The 20,913-nt window shown below is 37.5% G+C and overlaps 1 protein-coding gene across 3 annotated transcripts in view; it reads left to right on the forward strand.

Annotated features, from left to right (window-relative positions):
• The window catches only part of LOC132845556 (RNA-binding Raly-like protein), a 189,497-nt gene that overhangs the window by 152,189 nt on the left and 16,395 nt on the right, over positions 1-20,913 (forward strand). For 2 of the 3 annotated variants that reach the window (XM_060869609.1, XM_060869608.1), the window contains exon 3: positions 17,204-17,279. In XM_060869609.1, coding sequence (XP_060725592.1) covers positions 17,204-17,279 — 76 coding nt within the window. Of the gene's footprint in view, positions 1-5,694; positions 5,815-17,203; positions 17,280-20,913 lie in introns of those variants that run through there. The other variant, XM_060869610.1, reaches the window with a different exon arrangement.

Below are 20,913 nucleotides of genomic sequence, written 5' to 3' on the forward strand. Positions count from 1 at the left end.
ATGTTGTTAAAGACATGTACTGTAAACAACAGGAAATAAAGGGCTGAAATGGTAAGCTCTCTTTTCATTTATTTGTTTTCATTCTACATCCAGTAAAATCTATATATAAAAATATATATAATTAAATAATTGTATAAAATATATATAAATTTTTATTCTAGAAGTAAAGATCATCCCAGCAAGGCCAAGTGGTCCATTTTACTTTCCATAATCTCCTATAAACAGGAGAAACCTGCGAGAAGTTACGGTTAATTTATCCAGTAAAAAGCAAGAAAGAAATTAAACATGGAATTCAAAACACTGGCCATCTGAATATAATAGCTCTAAAACACAGACAATGAACCATTTGCCATAGTGCTAAATGTACTGATGCTAGCATCATGTGTCATGTGTTTTATTGCATCTGTTGTTATTTAAAGCCTGACAGAGAACACAGGGCTGCTAAACCTATATATAATTAGTTACTGTATACTAACTTTGCTAACACACTCATCAACTACGGCTACATTCACACTCCGAAAATCACAGCATTAATTGTTAGTGTGTGCATTCTAGCTTTTTCTGAAATGGCTGACATTTTAGAGATAATACAAACTAGTCATCAATTCTAACAGTCTGGACTGATGCTAAATCTTTGTAATAGTCCCAGCTGTTCATTGCAGCTATAGTGTGTGAGTAAACAAAGTCTGTGCCAGAGTATCTCCATATGTATTCCATTTCACACACAGACTTTTGCTTTAGAAAATAAAACACTGCTGAATACGTTTTCAAAAATTGTTTAAATTATTCAAAGCAAGTAAGTATAAAGTACCCGTTTAAGGTGAAAGATACTTTTAGGTCTTGTTCTGTGAATTAATATGCCTCTTAGTCCAGACTGTCTGAAAATTGATGTAAAATGTCTGCGGTTGAAATAGAAATTGGTTATTAAATGCCCTGTTACAATGATTTAGCTATAAAAAGGAGCACTAAGAGCAGTGAGTGTGGATGTAAAGCTAGTAAAAAACCATTACATAATTCTGTGTCTGGAGAGGAGAGCATTTTTGCAGCATTTCATTGCAATTATTCTTGCAATAGATAACACAATTTTTATTTTTTGTAACATATTTCAATAGTCATGAACAGTCTGTAAATGCTACAGCTTGTAGAACAGGCTGAGCTTGCTGGAAAGCTTCACAGGACATCTGGTTGACACTAGAGGTGTGAGATCCCAGACAATGCAAAAAATAAGGTAGGATTTACACTCATGCAGGTGCATGTAATGGATGGGGGGGGGGGGTATTTGCTGGTGATAAGTTTACAGCATCTATCCATCCATCCATCCATCCATCCATCCATTCATTCATTCATTCATTCATTCGTAGTTTAAAATTAGGCTAAAATGTATTTAGGTTAAAAAGTTTATATAAATATATTATATTATATATATTTTTTCTAATAATGTTTATTTATTATATTGTTTAATTGGTTTTAATTATTAAATTAAATATTTTATGTAAAATTTTATCTTAATCCCAATTTTAACAATTTTGCAGTGAATTATATTTGTGTGACCGTCTGACAATTAGCACTTTGGCATGTGAGATTTTCTCAACTAAAAATGTGGCTACTTTTTTATTCTGTTCAGACAATTATTTTTTACATTTTTTAATTAATTTTTTTACTGCTTCTAATATTTTCTAATAAATTTAGTTGCCAACTAAGATTGAGCGAATAAATGCTATAAATATATTGAGTATCACTATGAATTCATAATAATGAACAAAACCTTTTTGGGCTCCAGAGCTTTATATCTGCCGGCACACTTGTTCCTGCTAAAACCTACTTACCCATTTTGTTGTATTGTCTGGGATCACCATGTTGTTGTATTGTCAGGTGATACATCTCTAGTCTCAACCAGATGTCCTGTGAACCTTTCCAGCAAACTCGGCTAGCGTTACTAAGCATGCATTATTAAGCATGAAAAAATCAGGTATATATTTTGAAATACAAAGTACAAGGAGTGGACAAGATAACAGAAACACCACATGAAAATACCTTAAAATAAAGAAATTCAATGACATTTACACATCTGCACAGATGAGTTGTGTCATGGTGATTGGAAATTAACTGCATGCATCAGTTTGACACTTAGCACTTTGATATGTGAGATTGAGGAAAGTAAAGGAGTTTAATATACATCTGGACAATTATTTAATGTTTCAATGGAAACAGCCTCCATCGTAATGGCAGTGGATGTGAAACATGGACAAAGCAACGAGGAAAAACAGCTGTCACAATTCGTGCTCTATAACATAGACAGATGGACACTTTACATAATAGCCACTAAATGCCTTTAAAGTACAGGCATTAAAATAATAATAGAATTGAATGACACACACACACACACACAAAACCCTTGGAAACCCTTTATATCAAATGTCAATGTACAGAGAAGAACAAAAACTGGAAGCTGAGAAAGAAGCATGATGAGTCTGATGAGTCACCACCTGCTCGTATTTGAAGTATGTTTGACAAAGGATTGGATGCTTTTAACCCACAATGTTTGCTATCAACAATCAAGTACAGTTGGCGGTCTGTAATGTTTTGTACAACTATCTTGTGGAAGTCGTTAGAACCGTTAATAGCTTTGCTGAATTCTTCAGTTTAAAATAATGAGGCAATTTTTCAGGACAAGGTGCACCCAATGGTGTAAACACTCCATCCTGATAAAGTTCCCTTATGATAATGATGATAATGCTCTCATATATAATGATACAATGATTCAACAGCGGCTTGATGAAGTCAGTTCTTCAGATTTGAATGTTATGGGAAGTTATGGATTTCACACTGCAATGTACTGTATATGCCTATCTTCTACCTCACACCTTAAGGTTTGGGGGTTCGATTCCAGTCCTTTCCATATGAGTGTGTAGTTTGCAGGCTCTCCTCATGCCTCTAGGGTTTCCACCAGGCACTCTGGTTTCCTTTCCCTGTCCAAAGACATGCATTGTAGACTGAATGACATCTCTAAACTGTTCGTAGTCTGTGAATGGTTGTGTGAGTTGGTGTGTGATTGTGCTCTGCAATAGACTGGCATCCATTCAAGGGTTTACCCTGCCTTGTGCAGTGAGTCTCCTGGGGTAAGCTCCATATTCCCCATAACCCAGTAGGACAGAGAGTATAGAGGATGGATGGATGGATGGATGGATGGATGAATGGATGGATGAATGGAGGGAGGGGTATTTTATGGATTTTCTGCTATGGTGTCCACCACTATTTGGTATATGACAAATGTATGAAGAAATCTCAGTTTACATTGTGTATAGCAATAATAAAGTATATCGTCGCTGTCAGGCGGAATCCTCGTATCTCCAAAACCGTTATTTTTCAGGAAATGTAAAAAAACGCCGTACCTTATCTGCAATGCACAGGGTTTAGTCCGCGTTGCAGTGGATTGTCTTCCTGTCCTCAGACGAGCACCAGAACTAGCGGGGGTCAAGATTTTTTTTTCTTTGAGCCCAGTGTTTTGAAGACATTTACCTCAGAAGACGTGTTGATTCGTTGTGACTCTTCTTGAGGAGAAATATGCCGCGAATCTCTCCCGCAGAGTGAGGAATAGGTGGACAGGTGAAGTGTCCAATGGAGTTATGAGATTTGTGCTCAAGATATTTTCAAGACTTTAGATTGGTTAATAACTTGTAAAAATAACAGACCCACGTGGGGACTGACCAATAGCATCGATATGTGAAAAAATATGAAATTGACAAAATTTGGACATACGAGGTTTCCGCCCGACAGCGACGATATGTTGGATGTGATGGAGCTTGGATCACATCATAATCAGCAGATTGTTTGGCTGACTTTAAAAGGTTTTTGCAGCTACAATTGCACTTTTTTGGTAGCCCGAAGGCCAAAAGTGAAAAAAAAACACTTTAAGTGTTTCTGTATTTGTATGGACACGGTCTCAGTTTATTAGAAATAAGCATCCGTTGTTGAAGTGCTTCTGCAAAGTGAGACACCAATATCCCAAGTTGTGCAAAAACATGGCTTGAACCTTGAGCTGGAGCTTTAACTCCAATTAATTTAATTAGTGGTTCATCATTATGGGAAATCATTTACCTCACAGTTTTTGTACTGTATAGATTCATCAGTAAAAAACCTCCGGTGCAGCCCAGGAAAAAAAATGTCTACACATTTCATAGTTTTTAAGCTAAGCTTCCAGGAAGCTGCATGATTTAGAGTAAATTAATTCACTTATTCTACAAAGTGCTACTGAATATTACTCACTTGGCTTTCACTCTTAATTCTGGTCAAAAGAAAGTCATCCAACCCCAAAGAGATGCCAAAAGCGCAATTCATATCAAAATTACTACATATCCTCTTTTTCCATGTCTACTTAGCAATACACCAATCAGTGAATGCAAAATAAGCTATTTATATTTACAGATCTCTGTGATAATAATCTTATAAGGTTTTTACTCACTTTGACCTTGTAAACTTTAGCAAACATACAACTGATCACAGCAGTAGCTCCCACATTTGTATTTGCATGCAAAAATATTACTAGAACGGCTTTATTATGGTCAGGGATGTAGTGGATCAGGAGCCTCATCCCTGGAACACTGGGCATATACCCTGAACACACACCGAATGGGAGTACAGCACAGAGCACCATGAACACATACACACACACGCACGCACACGCACACACACACACACACACACACACACACACGCACACACACACATTTACACTTGGGGCTAATTAACCAATCAGCCTCTTGGCACATTTCAGGGATGTTTAAGGAAGACACCAGAAAACCCAGATGAAGCCACAAAGATAAAAAGAAGGCCTGTTCATATTACCTTGTGACTTAACAGAGTCCCATTTAAAGTGTATTCACATGACGCACTCTTCTGGATCCACTGGAATAATAATAACAATATTAATATTGTAATAATGTAGTAATGAAGTGATAATGTAGTTACGTAGTAATAATGTAGCAATAGTGTACTGAAAGAGAACGACTAATTATTATTATTATTATTATTATAGTCGTTGTTATAATAATGATGATGATGTGGGGGCATGGTGGCTTAGTAGTTAGCACGTTCGCCTCACACCTCCAGGGTCGGGGTTCGATTCCCGCCTCCACCTTGTGTGTGTGGAGTTTGCATGTTCTCCCCGTGCCTCGGGGGTTTCCTCCGGGTACTCCGGTTTCCTCCCCCGGTCCAAAGACATGCATGGTAGGTTGATTGGCATCTCTGGAAAATTGTCCCTAGTGTGTGATTGCATGAGTGAATGAGAGTGTGTGTGTTTGTGCCCTGCGATGGGTTGGCACTCCGTCCAGGGTGTATCCTGCCTTGATGCCCGATGACGCCTGAGATAGGCACAGGCTCCCCGTGACCCGAGGTAGTTCGGATAAGCGGTAGAAGATGAATGAATGATGATGATGATAATAATAATAATAATAATAAGCATTCTTTATGGCGTCTATATACTATTTACTGTTCATTCTATTAGTAATAGCACACCTGTGATCTCTGTTATAAGCTGTAGTTAGCATTCTTGAGTATGTGTAGTAGTGGACTAACCCATTTCTGTCACACCCTGCGTTATTATTGTTGTTGCGGTTCGGGAGTCAGGCGCGTTATTAAACCCCCCTATCGGGACGGGGACAATGGTACAGTCCGCAGTGTCTCGGATCTGTTGGAGGGGAGACGGAGCTGCTGGAGATCTCCGGTACTTACAGCGCGCGAGGGAGGAGTCGCGAGCCGTCATTCTGGATCCGTTTACAATGACCATGTACAAAGGCAAGCGCCGCCATCACCGATGTAAGTTATCCAGCCACTGGGAACTTTATCATTATAGAGGGACAAGTGGGGTTTAATACCTGTGTGAGCCACCTAGGTGATAATGCAACAGTGTGGGAGCTCAACTCTCACATGCGTGTTGTGTAATGATTAAATGTGTTTTATTTTTATTTATTATTATTGTTGTTGTTGTTGTTGTATTTAATATTATTTTATTTATTATTATAGTTTTTATCATTATTATTATTATTATTACTATTATTATTATTATTATTATTATTATTATTGTTATTATTATTATTATTATTATTATTATTATTATTATTATTATTATTATTATTTTGTCCTTGCTATAGCTTTTGTGAGTTCACGTAATTAGACAGAATGTATCCTTGTGTATCTGTGCATGAAGGATGAAGTATTGATTACTACCGATATGGTTCATGTCATCAATGCATCCTTGCACAGTCACGGCTTGCTCACAGAGTGATTATAATTAAGTTTGTCTTTCCTTATATGATAATTCAGTCACACACAAACATACCAGATAGCAAATGTTTCATGATCAGTGTAGCTCTTCGTCTCTAGGGTGAACCTTAATTTTCTGGGAAATTGCACACACACACACACACACACACACACACACACACACACACACACACACACACACTCACACCACACACCACATACACAGAAGAAGTTTTTTCACACATGCACCTATTTACGAACTCTGTCATAACTCATTATCAACATCATCCTGGTTACCCTGAAGAAAGGATATTTACTGTGGAAAGAGATGTTTATCTGAATTGTTGTTGTTGTTATTGTTGTTGTGTGGATTTGCATCAAAATTACTTTGATCTGCAGATAATAGAGGTCACTCCTAAATGCACAGTGCTTTCTTCATTCTTTTGAGATGAGGAACAGCGCATCCTTTAGTGTATACCATGGTCCAGACGAACACTTTATAAATAATTAGCATCTTCCGATATTAAAATAAATACAAACTATTTGTTTTCCCTTTCTGTAAGGGTTTAATTTTGTCTCCTTATACACATTGTTTGCAGTGTGAGCTGCTTAGTAAAACAGCGTATGTGTGTGTTGTTAGAAATATTTACATAAATTGCTTAATTGCATATATGTTCTAGTATTTAGGAGACAGAAAACTGCATTATTTTGCTGTTTAATTTTTCAGCAGTACTCTTCTGATTATATGCATTTTACAGACATCCTACATTAATTCATCGTTCATTACTTGCTCATGCCTGCTGGAATCCTTTTTAGTGTGTAAATAAAACCTGGAATGTTTTATCTTAACAAAAGCATGGTTGCTGACCTGAATTCAAAGTGTTTCTTTTTTTTTTTTTTAGAACAAGAAAGTATTTTTATCCCATCTGCAACACTCTGTGTTACAGTATTGCACCCTGGAAAGGAAATACTTACATCATTTGTATTAATATAAGATCTAAACAAATTTTATTACACTTATTTATTTATAAATATCAATAAAATCATGAAGTTTGAATCTTGTGCCATTTCTAATATAATCATATAATCCAGAGGCAGGTTTAACATTGCAGATCTTACAGATAAGACTCAGAATACAAATGAGTAACACCGAGAGACTCGGTCTGGCACAAATAAAAAACCTGTCCATTAATATTCATTCCCACAGAGTTGTACATATTGTGCCAGGTGCTGTCATATTATCTTCTACATCCCATTTAGTGTTATGGCCTGGGAGCTGTCTGTGGTTATGTATTAGCTTGGCACCCCTCACCACTGCAGGATGGCACTCTAATGAGTGGCGATGCTTTTATGAACAGTCCAGTCAAGCAAATGTGTTTTTTTCGGGCTTCGCAGGTCTCGCTGCGGCTCATCGGTAGGACACTTGTGTGTAGGATGCAAAATCATAAAGTCCGTACCCAATCAAGACGCATCACACAAAGACATATCCATACATATGCACTGTCTGTTTCGTTTCTCTAATGAGGACAGGGTTCTGAAATGGCACTATTCTATTTCCAGTGGAGCTCAGTGGCCTATTTGGTGCAACAAGTTTTTTTTTTCTTTTTTTTGTTTAGTATTACAGTATTTCTCGGTGTATCGTTCCTGCCTCCTGTGCTGCTCTGGCTCTGAGATATGAAGCACCATATTTGGGAATTAATCTTGCAAAGCCTTTAGTCTTTTCAATTATAAGCCTAAAGGAGGACAAATTGCGATATGTGATTATAAATCTTGATTAAAATGAGCAAATATTCTGGCTGGGAATCTCTGTGACCAAGACTTTCAGTGAGATTATGCATCCATTGTTCTTGATTAAGGCGTGTGTGTGTGTGTGTGTGTGAGAGAGAGAGAGAGAGAGAGAGAGAGAGAGAGAGAGAGCTCTTGTAAATGATCAAAACAGAAACTGAAATGTTTATATTGCTTAGAGAACGGGAGAGTGGGAAATCTCTCGTGTCAGGTATTCATGGCAGTCTAATTCCGCTGTCTTGGTACAAGGATAGCAACATTTTATTTTTAGCACATGCATACAACTATTTCTTTTACTTCACTTTTTCTTTTTATTCCATTAGTTAAGTGCTGAATATCAAGTCTTTTCCATAATCCAGGTGTGTCCGTCTTAAAATTGATTCAGTTCCCTTCTTTGTTCTGTGCTCTGTTTTTCAGATTTGCATCTTTTCCTCTTTAGCTTTATGTGAGGCAGTAAAAGCCGGTTGGTCAACTGTGTGTCTCCGACCACAGGGCTGTTGGATTGCTGGTTTATCCAGCTGGATTTGGGGGTTGTGCGTCTGATATCAAGGATTATCCAGCAGGGTTTCATGGCTTCGAGTTAGGGTTGGGCTTCTGACATTAATTCTTTTCTTTCATACCTACAAACACTTCCTTGGCTACTAAATAAAATGCTCAAAGATGAACAAGTAAGGAATAATAAAGAAGGTTAATGGGTTAATGGGTTAATCATAAAATTAATCTCCGTATTTGTGAGGTTGGTTAATCAGGCTAGTGTCAGAGATCAGATTTGTTTGACTCTGGAGCATTAAATTATGTCCCTAATTTGGGAATGATGAAGTAAACCAATTTTACTCTCTAATAATGTTTGACCAATCACGGTGCTCAATTTTACTTCCCAAAATGGCTGTACAAAATGGGTATTACTATGATTTATTTAAAGGTTAATCTGCTAATGTAGCATGTATATTTATTTAAAGTGTTTTTTTTAAAACACATAATATGAATTAGCAATTTTATTCTGATGTAAAGGTGTAAAAGATAAATGTCATTAAAAAGTAAAATAATTTTTATTTTAGCTCTGCTGCAGTATCATACAAGAATATCACAGCTACAAGCCTTATGTCAGCTTGCTCAGATTATTTTAAAATGCGATCCACATAATGCAACAAAGCAATCAAAAGGCACTGGAATGAGCATTAGCAATGTCCACAGGGAGGATTTTTGTTTCACATCTCTATGGATTTTGTTGCTTTGTGCAACGATGAAAAGCACCATTTTAATATATGCAGCCTTAAAAAAAAACCCTCAGTGTGTGTATTATTTTCCAGGTTTGCTTGAGTATGCATGTATTTTCAAAGACTCTACCGGCGCCCTTATTTTTGTATTGTAACTATATGTTCATGGACTGGTTTGTTGCACTTTTTCTGTTTCCTTGCATCTGTTTGACCTGTATGGACCTGTTAGTGCTGGTGTTAGCCTGTTTGTATTTGTCTTCTGTTCGCAAGGACCTGTCCGTATCTGCCCGTGTCTGCCTATTCCTGCCCGTTTCCGTTCGTCTCGTTCGGTATTTCTCGGTGTGATTAAATGCCATTCTAGCCCCAGGCAGTCACCAGCCCATGCGACTCTGATTTTGTTTGTATTCAACATGTGTAATCCAGTAAACAGGTAGATTATTTCTCATCTGTTCATGTATAAAATGGTTGTTTTTGAGCTCTTTAGATACAGCATGAAGAGTCTGTTTATATTGGAAATGTACTCAAATAATAACCATGTTTGATTTTTTATTTTTCTTGTCATTGTTAAACCTTTACAGCCATCAACAACTCATGGTCCTGTTTTTTCTTCTTCTGTTTTTCTGTCTTTTTTTAATTGAAAACTGTAAATTCAGACTTTTAAAATCTCTGTATTACTGTAGTGAAAGGCAGGCTTGTTTCATAGTATACATTTATCCCAGGAAGAAAGATAAATAAGGTTTTGCCTACATTGCCATTATTGTGAGGATCTGTCATATGGAAACTGACACCTAACCTTTTCTTTACCCTGAATTGTCTGTGTCTATACAGTATCATATTCTCTATATAATAATGTCACTCAAAAGTTTTGGGGTTTTCTTTGTACACCTTGCCTTTGCCTGACATTTTCTGAGTATGCTTTGAATTGCATAGAGCCCAAACCTTTGCTTTTTAAGCTTTGCAGGAAATATTTGGAGAGTGTAATGTGCAGCCTGATCTCTTGAGAAATTCAAACAAATGTGATCGACCGAGACGACGGTGCCAGGTTTCATTTGATTGCGTGCAAATGAAGTCATAAATTAAGGAACAAACACGATCGCTACGTTTATATCCTAACGTCAGAACAAATTGTTATAAATGAGAGAATAAAAATGAGAATGCTTAGTCATCTGCTATGGATGGTGCTGGATCAAAAGGATCATGAGATTTTCAACCAGCTCCACAAATATCGGAAACAACACACAGCTTGTTACAACTGGACAATTTAATCTAATCAATATTTTTTTTTTTAAATTGTCGTTATGTTTAAACGTCAAACCGAGTAAGCTTAAAGATGCCTTTCACTGACATCCTCGAGAACAGTGTGTGGGCTGCTGGCTTGCAGTTCTTTTTTTTTTAAAAAGAATAGATAGGTAAACATATTCACTAATGCAGGATTTATCATCTGTGGACAACATATTGCAGCAGACCAATTTTAAACCAAGAATTTAAAAAAATAATGTTGAAGAGGATCACGAGGGGCACAAAAGTAAAACTAACCTTGCTCGCTTAATGTGAGGGTTTGTGTTCGCTGCATCATTAATTACAGTGACAGTAACCATTCATGGGAGCTCATGTATGCGGAAAAGGAGTGTAAATGTGTCACGGTGCTCCGAAATGTGGTAACATTAAGCTCTAGTACTGTACACAAAGCAAAGAGTTCATAATGTTTTATTTACAGCTATTAATGGGATATTAAAAGTTGTTACATCTATTCAGTTCCATTAGCTGCTTAACCAAAGCATGGAACTAATGAAACTAAACTGGAAATGTGAATTAAATAAGCGTGCATGTGTCTTCCCTTCTGTTTCTCTCATCTTTCTGTACGTCTGTTCTGTTATATCCTCATGGTCTGATTCTATTCTTCTTCCCCACCGGCTCCTGTTTGCATAATTAATTGTGTAGTTGTATTAATTAAGGCAAAAGGGAATCTGCTCTGATTTCTCATGATGTGAGCGCTGGGATGGTGTTGGAGTGTGTTAATGCTGATGTATGGCCTGTGTGACAGCGATATATATCAGGGTGCATATTGGTAGCCTTGTGAGTGTGTTTCTAGACAGGACATGTTTCTGTCTCTCTGAAGGTCGCTGTGAGGAGAAAGGAAGCCTGAGATTTACAGTTCATCATATTGCTCATACAGCCCAAAGTGATTTTTTTTTTTTTTACTTCGCCTTTGAAAGGCATTAACTAGTTGATGTGACATGGTGCGGTTAGAAAAGGCTAACCGAATGTCGGCTTTTTTTGAGCGATGTTGAAGAGTGCTAAAACGGCACTCTGTCAGGAAGCACGCCTGTGATGAATGACTGAGATGCCATGTGACTGTAATGCGTAAAGGGGCCTGCAGTTCTTTCTGTACATTTCAGGTAACGAGTTGTCAAAAACTAGTGCTTTGTGATTTTCTTTGTCTTGTCATGAAAAAACATTTAGAAGCATAAAGCTGTTTATATTTGTCGACCTCTGAACTTTCAAAAACTGTCCTGAATCATGGTACTTTCTTAACCTGGTGCATGTGGTTGACTAGTGGCTAAGGTGTTGGACTACTGATGGGAAGGTTGTGAGTTCAAACCACAGGTTTACCAATGTTCCACTGCTGGGCCCCTGAGCAAGGCCCTTAAACCTCAGGTGTATAAAATGAGATCCAATGCAAGTCGCTCTGGCTAAGAGGTGTCTAGTAAACATAAGCTGAAAACATACTTAATTTTCACAGCAGTGACGTGAGTGCATTCAGCTGCTATGTGAGAGGAATTGTTCACATAAACATCACATGTGTGTATTCTGCACATCTGGAGGATTAATAGCAATAAAATCCAAAACATCTGTCCATCAGGTTTCATGTCTAGCTGTAATGTTTAGAGATTTAATGCAAAGCAGTGTTAAACACACCGGCATGCTTTGTTTGTCTTTAAAACTTTCCGTCATCATCGTGAATGTTGTCATGATTCGCGTGTCATGATAAAAAGCCTCACTACAGACCTAAACAGATCATCGGCCATCTTGTGTTATAAATCCTTGACATGGTAACAAATTCAGCTTCAAATTTTATACATTTTATTTGTCACAAACACAATTCTACACAGTACGACGTGTAGTGAAATTTTACGACTGTCCTTAATAAAAAAAAAAAAAAAACAATTAGTAGAGAATAACAAATTGAATAAAGTAAAGAATAAAAATATGACACAAAGAAGATGCAATGTAAAGATGAAATAAATATATAATGGGGGCACAGTGGCTTAGCGGTTAGCACGTTCGCCTCACACCTCCAGGGTTGGGGGTTCGATTCCCGCCTCCACCTTGTGTGTGTGGAGTTTGCATGTTCTCCCCGTGCCTCGGGGGTTTCCTCCGGGTACTCCGGTTTCCTCCCCCGGTCCAAAGACATGCATGGTAGGTTGATTGGCATCTCTGGAAAATTGTCCGTAGTGTGTGATTGCGTGAGTGAATGAGAGTGTGTGTGTGCCCTGTGATGGGTTGGCACTCCGTCCAGGGTGTATCCTGCCTTGATGCCCGATGACGCCTGAGATAGGTACAGGCTCCCCGTGACCCGAGGTAGTTGAATGCATGAATAAATATATAATATATTTTAAAAAAAACAGAAAATAGATCAAAAACAAAGGTAGTATTGAGTATTATGCAGTTGCAGTTGGTGCATCTGAATATTTTTGATTCTTAAATTAAATATATTTTAGTTTACAAGCGTTTTATCGTGTTGTTTTGTTGACATTGTCGTCAAAAAAGAAACTGACACGACTAAGCGTAAATCTGCACTGTTTTTAAATATCACTGATGCATATCTTAGGCATTGTAATGATGCAACGATTCTGGTTGTGGTTTATCTCTCCGCTCCAGCCTGGTAGTGTTAACTCCAGACTCCAGATGTGGACTGACAGCTCTGATTGGATTCATGGAGATGATGATCCAGCAGTAGAGAGAGAGAGAGAGAGAGAGAGAGAGAGAGAGAGAGAGCATATGGCGAGATCGAGAAATGTAGAAAAATTAGGGCTGAGAGAGCTCCTGGAGAAACTACCATCCTGACTAGCCATCAACTTCAACTGGTGCTGGCTTTCATGTCCATGTCATTCACTCGATTCCTTATATATCCTACAGGCTTTTGCCCTCAATTCCATCACTTTTTGTGCTCTCTCTCTCTCTCTCTCACTCTCTCTCTTCTCTCTCTCCTCTCTCTCTCTCTCTCTCTCTCTCTCTCATTCTCACTCTCTGCCCCAGACTGTCACTTCTCTTGCCAGCCCTTTTTCACTGTCTAATACAATCTTCATCACTTCTCTCTTTCTTCCAGATAAATAATTCATTTGGCATTTGGCTTGTGGTGTCCAAGGACGGCTTGTATATATTTCATTCTTAAGGACAGCAAATTCATCGTAGAAAAAGAGCTCTGTGCCTGTTTCTTCTTTGTATGCTGGCTTTCGAGTTAGGCATGCACACCATGTTTGCACATTTACTAGGCAACTCTTTGCATTTCTTTCTCCAGCTCTTTAGAGAAAGGGAGCTGATTGAAATGGACATGTCTGAAATATTGTATTTACGTTTTGTTTTCAAAATAATACGTTTCAAATTAATAGCTTAAAGGACAAGCTGGAGGTACGTTAAGGAAACGGAGCAACTCGTCCTTCCAGCTCCATACATGAAGCTGTCAGCTATTGTAAGAGAGGTGGAACCCATTTTCCTCTGCACAAAGAAAGCCAGGCAGAAAAAGATATGTGAATAGCAACAGACCAGCTTTGAGCTCACAGGAGAGTCACAGATCCACATTCAACTGTCAAGCACCTGCCACTGAAGTTGATAATGATTAGTTATGCAACCTGCCTCCTACAATTCCTACAAATAGGCTTGCTCTTCTACCTTTTGTCTTTAACTTACAATTATTTTGATTAGGGATACGTTTTACCGTATAATTAAAGATGATTGACAGTGTTATAATAATGACATGTAATCATATCCACTGTTTCACCCACACGTTGCAGAAAGTCTGAGGAGGAAAAAGTGTGTGTGTGTTTCGCGTGAGTGTGTTTGTTCAATATATTCCCTAAAGCGCTATCCCTGTGTTGTCCTGTAGAATGCTCAGAGCCTCTGCCCATGTGAATGGGGCGCTTTCATTTTTTCTCTCCCCATAGCCCGAAAAGCAGCTCACACCCTCCAGGCTGCTCAGCTTTCAGCACCACAGGTCTCCAGGCAACCGACAGAGCCGAGGCAAGCGCATTAATAAATATTCCTCGCACTAACTGCAACTTCTTGCTGGCTGCAATAGCAATGAGCTATCTAAAGTATAAGTAAGGTGCTGAGACCTCACCATAGTCTGTCTGTCTGTCTGTCTGTCTGTCTGTCTGTCTGTCTGTCTGGATTCTGTCTTGTTCCATTTCCGTTCTCAGACTCTCTCTCTTTCGCTCTCTCTCTCTCTATCTTTCTCTCTCTCTCTCTTACTCAGACACAGACAGTATCTTTTCTATCTCTTGCCATGTCTCTTTCTCAGCTCTCTGCCTTGATGGATACCTCTGCTCTGCTGAGCCTAGTACATGATACACACTGCTGCTGCTTCTGACAGCACAGTCAAACTTGCTTAAAGCTGGACTTCAGCCAGATGCTCACCAACCCGGGTTGGTGGACAAGCACTCAGAGATTCAGCTCTGGGCAATGTGTGTGTGTATGTGTGTGTGTGTGACAGTAGACACAGTATAGTCCTACTTTAGACATTAGGATGCAAGGGTTTTGTGGCCTTATTTACAGCATACTGTATAACATGGGATATGCTGCACACCCACATCAGCACATCTCATTTCACTGGATATGAAATGATGTGGCATTAATCATCACTGAACAGATCAACATGACTAACAGGATTACAGTGTTATTCTGAGCTGTTTAGAGCTGCTTCGTGTGTTAAGGCAGAACCAGAACAGCACCAAAAAGACATAATATCACATAACCATCACAGTGTGATAGTGACTCTTGATCTGTTATTGTCACTTCAATTTTGTCATGTATTTTGTGTGTGTGTGTGTGTGTGTGCGTGCGTGTGTGTGTGTGTGTGTGTGTGTGTGTTTTTCACTTTCAGATATAAATAAATGTTGTTAGTAGACATAGACGTAAAGTAGTCACGTGAGATGTGACATAGTTGTGCATAGTTACCATAATCCTATTTATCTACACTGTGTGGTTTGTAGGATTGGACAAAACCTCCATGATCTTCTCCCATCAACTGGCGGATTGCGTTCTTAATGTGGACTCGGTGTAGTATAGTGTTCATATCGAAAAATCTTGTAGCAGAGCTGGGCGATGTTTGGAAAAAATTCATCAGCCTTATTCAGAGACTCTTTTTATTAGATCATGATAAATAATAGCTTTGCCATGACAGATAATTGCCATAGATTTGACATTTCATTAAATTCCTCAGGTCTCATTAATAATCTGACAACATTACTTGTTCAAAAGAAAAACTCAAGTTAAAAAACAAAGTTTAAAGATGCTGAAATGGCAAACATTTTTGCTTTGAGTTCAAAACAAATGTAGAGCATCTCATGACTTATCTCATGAAAGATAATGATTCACTTCCTGATCACATAGACCAAATGTGCATTAACTCCATTCCTATGTGCTTGTGCCTAGTTTAACCCTTTAGGTAGTGATGCAATGAAGTAATGCCCTAAGATTGTGAAATGAAGTGCATGAATTTTAGTTTCTGCCTGTTGTTCATCACTGTAGAGTTTCTGTGCCTTTCAAACTACATGGCAAATCAATGTAAACATGTTAATGACATCTCGCATAGTGCTGTGCTGTGCCTCGGGTTCAGCATTGCTGTGAGTGAGCAGGCAGGTGAATGATGTAAGTTGCTTTCTTGAGTTTTTTTTTTTTTTTTTTTATAGTTATTTGTATTATTTTTTTATCCCACTATCCGGTGTCACTATTCCCGGATGACTATGAGGTTCCTTTTTGAGTCTGGTTCCTCTCGAGGTTTCTTCCACATATCGTCTCAGGGAGTTTTTCAATGTCATCATCGCCTCCTGCTCTCTCATTGATGATAAAAATAAAGGGGATACATTTAAAATGTATAATTTTTATTCTGAAACGATATATTCCTGTTAATCTGCTTTGTCTCAGTGTCCATTGTTTAAAGCACTATGTAAATAAAATTGATTAGAAACCGAATTGAATCCCTCTCTCTGATTACGCCTTGCTAATCAAAGTTATTAAAAAGGTGTAATTGTAAATAAATACTAATCAGACAAGTACTGCATCGCATGTCTCACGTCTCCTTGTTTTTGATTGTAATTCTTAACTGTGGAATTCATTACCAACTGAGATAAGGCAAGCAACATCTCTTGGCACTTTTAAATCTCTGCTTAAAACTTATTTTTTTAGGGTAGCTTTTAATTTGACTAATTGTAACTTTACATAGTGCTTATTTTATTGTCTATTTTTGTTGCTTTAATTTTAATCTTTATATTATGTGTGTATTTTTGTTGTTTTTATTTTGCTTTTGCAAAGCGCTTTGAGATGTTCTTTTAAAGGTGCTATAGAAAATAAAGGTTATTATTATTATTATTATTATTATTATTATTATTATTATTATTATTATTATTAAATTTGTTTGCAGCTGATGCATTGTCTTTGCGATATTATTATTGTTATTTTTTCCCTTGCTGTTAAACTCCTACATTTGACTCCATGGTTTTCATCACAAATCACAACAGTGTTTTTTTTTTGTTTGTTTGTTTGTTTTTTCATTACTTGCTCTGCTAGATAAGGGATCGTTCAGAGAGCTTGGATGTGTAATCAGTGCACCAGTGCAAAAAGCTGGAGAGTTTGTTTAGCTGTTGATTGGAGTGATAGGGTTTGAGATGGATGTAAGGGTGTAATCATGCCGTAACTCTCTTCTGTCTCTTTCTCTTCAGATATCAACATGGCTGGAGAGCCCAAACCATACAGGCCTAAAGCTGGCTCTAAAAGACCTCTCTCTGCTGTGTACTCGTAAGTGCCGCTGCTCTGTTTCTTTTGTCCTATATTCTCAACCAGCTTCATAAAGAAAATACTTTGTACTTCTGCTTAATAGCTCAAATTTTATCAGTTGTTTTAACATTTTCTTGTTTCAAAGGCTTCTTATAAATCAAACTTTATCTGTATTTTGTGTTACATCGTCTGGAAGATCCTAATAAATCACATTTTATCTTTATTTATTTATTTATTTATTTATTTATTTATTTATTTATTTATTTATATTTATTCATTCATTTATTTTTAAAGCTCATTTTTAGTAAGATGTAGATGAAAGTATGGCCAATATTAATGGTTTAATGCATCCTTGTTTCTTTAATTCTCCTTAAGTTCTGATGTATGATTAACCCTAATTTAATTTGCAGTGATTCTATTAATTTAATTAGTTTATACACTTTTCACAGTAGCCACTGCCGTTTATCTTAGCAAATATCCAATAACATGATCTTCTGCATTAGTATATGATGTCATCCATAACGTTTGACTTTGAAAACCGGTATTCATCTCAGTGAGAAGGGCAGATTAGCATCGCAGATCGAGATAACAGAGTTAAACTAGTCAGCACTTTTTGTTACGTATCAGAATCAGATAATACCCAAGCTGTGTGTCTTTGTCTTGCTTCGTTGCACGATTATCTACAGCAATCTATTCTCACGTTTGCTGAAGCTGCATTTGAGTCACAGTGCCTTGCGGGGAGATTACTGTAAAAAAAAATTTGCTTAAAGTTTTACCCTGATCAGAGTGAGAAGAGAATTGTTGTTCTCTGAGTTGGATGGGGAAAGATTTACTGCAGAGATATCAAATACACATCCTTCTACTTAGATTCTTCCAAAAGTGTTTTTTGCTTGAATAAAAATAAAAATGATATCATGGAAGAGTTATGCAACTGATATCGGATAAATCTACGATTGCGGTATATTTGCATCGAGGCAGGTACAAGACGAACCATTAATCTGCTTTAGAGGACGCAATGCATTTGTGATATGAATTTTACTTCTATAATGCTTTTAACAAAAGACATTTCTAGAACTCTGTATGTAGCTTCAGATCCTTCTGAAATACCTCCTGAGATGACATGAGGAAGAAACTCCAAAAGCACTCATCCTCTTCTAAGTACCACCTGATAGTGTGATTAATAATAATTACTCTTCTGTAACTATATACTATAAAGGGAAATAGTGCTAAGTGTGTTCAACCCTGTTTACAAGTACACTGGTGACTTACAGTATCAGACATTTTCAGTATAGACAAATAGTTCATTAAGTCTGCTATAAAATGATTCAGGACTCTGTTAGTGCACTGTGCATCATTCATTTTATTGATTAAAGGTAACACCTTCAAATTTGAGCAGAAATGGGTTTGATATCACTTTGAAGATAGAAACAAATGTGTGAAAAATAATGGATCTTTTCTGTGAACACTTATGAACAAATGCTTACACAAATACACAAATTTGAAATATGATAATATGAAATACTACAAATTCTTAAAACCCTGAGTGTCTCCATTCGTATGAGTTATTAATCACCACTGTGAAGCATGACCTGACAAAGACATTCCGTGCTGAACATGGGCACAACTAAGGTACAACAGGTACAAATTTCTATATATTTTTTTTTATTTTTTAGCTTCTGGTAAAAAGAGTTAAATGATGTTCAGTATGAAAATAATGTTGAGCCTATATACTATGAGAATAGCTCTAGGAGGATGCCCAGGTCTATTATTACAGCAGCAATTCTTAGTGAAAATCTTTACAGAATCTATGAACCATACACGACGGCAGAAGGTGAGTGACAATGCAAGTGCTACACAAATATGACCCGTGTATTGAATACATTTAGATTCTTGGTTTCGAGAAAGCAGATAGAAAGCTTTGTTGTCTGTGTTGAAAAGGGACATGGAAGTAATGAGGCATGCATTTGTAGATATCCTGCAATACTATTATTTCTCTTCTCTGAGCCCTTTCACTGCTTTGTATTTCCCCTCCTTGTCATTGTAGCGGTAGCTTTTCCATTAGCTATCATTATATTCTTGTTTATTTTTTTTCCCTCTCATTTGGTTTTTGATATGACAAATTCATTACCACTTGATTTGCATTTTAACAGTACATTTACAAATGTCCATTATGTGAGTTCTGTTAATTAGGAAAATAAAACAGGAAAATGACAAAACCATCAAAATTGGTTTTAAACAGCAATTGTATTTTTTAATTAAATATAATAAATCATTTGGAGGATGGAGAGACACATTTGGCTGAATAATAATGATGCATAGGAAGTAATAGAGAGAGAAAGAGAGAGAGAGAGAGAGAGAGAGAGAGAGAGTGTGTGTGTGTGTGTTGTAAAGCTCATTCTATAAGAGACTGTGGCCATGGTGACCTGGCCAGGATTAGCGGGCTGGAAAGCAATCTGAGCTCCACTCTGCCACATAGCTCACATATAGTGTCAATCCCCAGTCCTCAGTCTGCTCCTCTCACACTGACCACTGAACGTGACCAGCAAGCCAATTGACATCCAGGTTGTCGGTTTTGTCGTAGTTTAATGCTTTTGGGGAGAAACAGAGCTTTAAGTAAGCACAGGAAAATTGTTTTGTAGATAGCTTGCCCTTTTCCAAATACAAGTAATCAAAGACTAAAGTGAGAAAAAATGCTTTCTTTAAAAAAAAATGTTGTATAAGTTAAATCTGTACAAACTTACAAAAAAAAAAAAAAAAAAAAACATGATTCTCTGAGATTCTCTTTTATATTTATTCACTTGGCTGAAACTTTTATCCAAAGGAACTTAGTAAATTAGATTTATACCATACAGCTCAAGGGTTAAGATTCTGGCACGAGGAAAATACATTTCTGGTAGTTTTTACTGCTGGTGCAGAACCTTAAGCAGTAAGACACCACTGCTTTTCTCTCAAATAATGTTTTTTTCCCCTAAAATCACTATAATTAAACACCTGGTTTATTCATGCTTTAGTGCCTGCTTTATTCTGGCTATTCAGAGCTGGTCTCAGGAGCATTAGAATGGTACATCAATCCATCACAGGTTATTCACAGACACACACTTACTTTTATGAACAAATTTGAGTAGCCAATCCACCTACAGGCATGTGGGAAAAAACAGAGGAAGCCTTTGCACCCAGACACAAGAAAAACTTGTGAAACACCACACATTAATTAATCCAATTAATCCAAGTTCAGGGGGCACAGTCTCTTAGTGGTTAGCACGTTTGCCTCACACCTCCAGGGTTGGGGGTTCGATTCCCGCCTCCGCCTTGTGTGTGTGGAGTTTGCATGTTCTCCCCGTGCCTCGGGGGTTTCCTCCCCTTGTCCATAGACATGCATGGTAGGTTGATTGGCATCTCTGGAAAATTGTCCATAGTGTGTGATTGTGTGAGTGAATGAGTGTGTGTGTGTGTGTGCCCTGCGATGGGTCTGCACTCCGTCCAGGGTGTATCCTGCCTTGATGCCCGATGACGCCTGAGATAGGCACAGGCTCCCCGTGACCCGATGTAGTTCGGATAAGCGGTAGAAGATGAGTGAGTGAGAGTGAGTAATCCAAGTTCAGGATAATTTCTTTTTTTTTCTTTCTTGTAAAATTACTTTTTTACAGAAAGCATT

Source organism: Tachysurus vachellii, chromosome 5 (assembly GCF_030014155.1).
Source record: "Tachysurus vachellii isolate PV-2020 chromosome 5, HZAU_Pvac_v1, whole genome shotgun sequence".
Classification (NCBI taxonomy): Eukaryota; Metazoa; Chordata; class Actinopteri; order Siluriformes; family Bagridae; genus Tachysurus; species Tachysurus vachellii.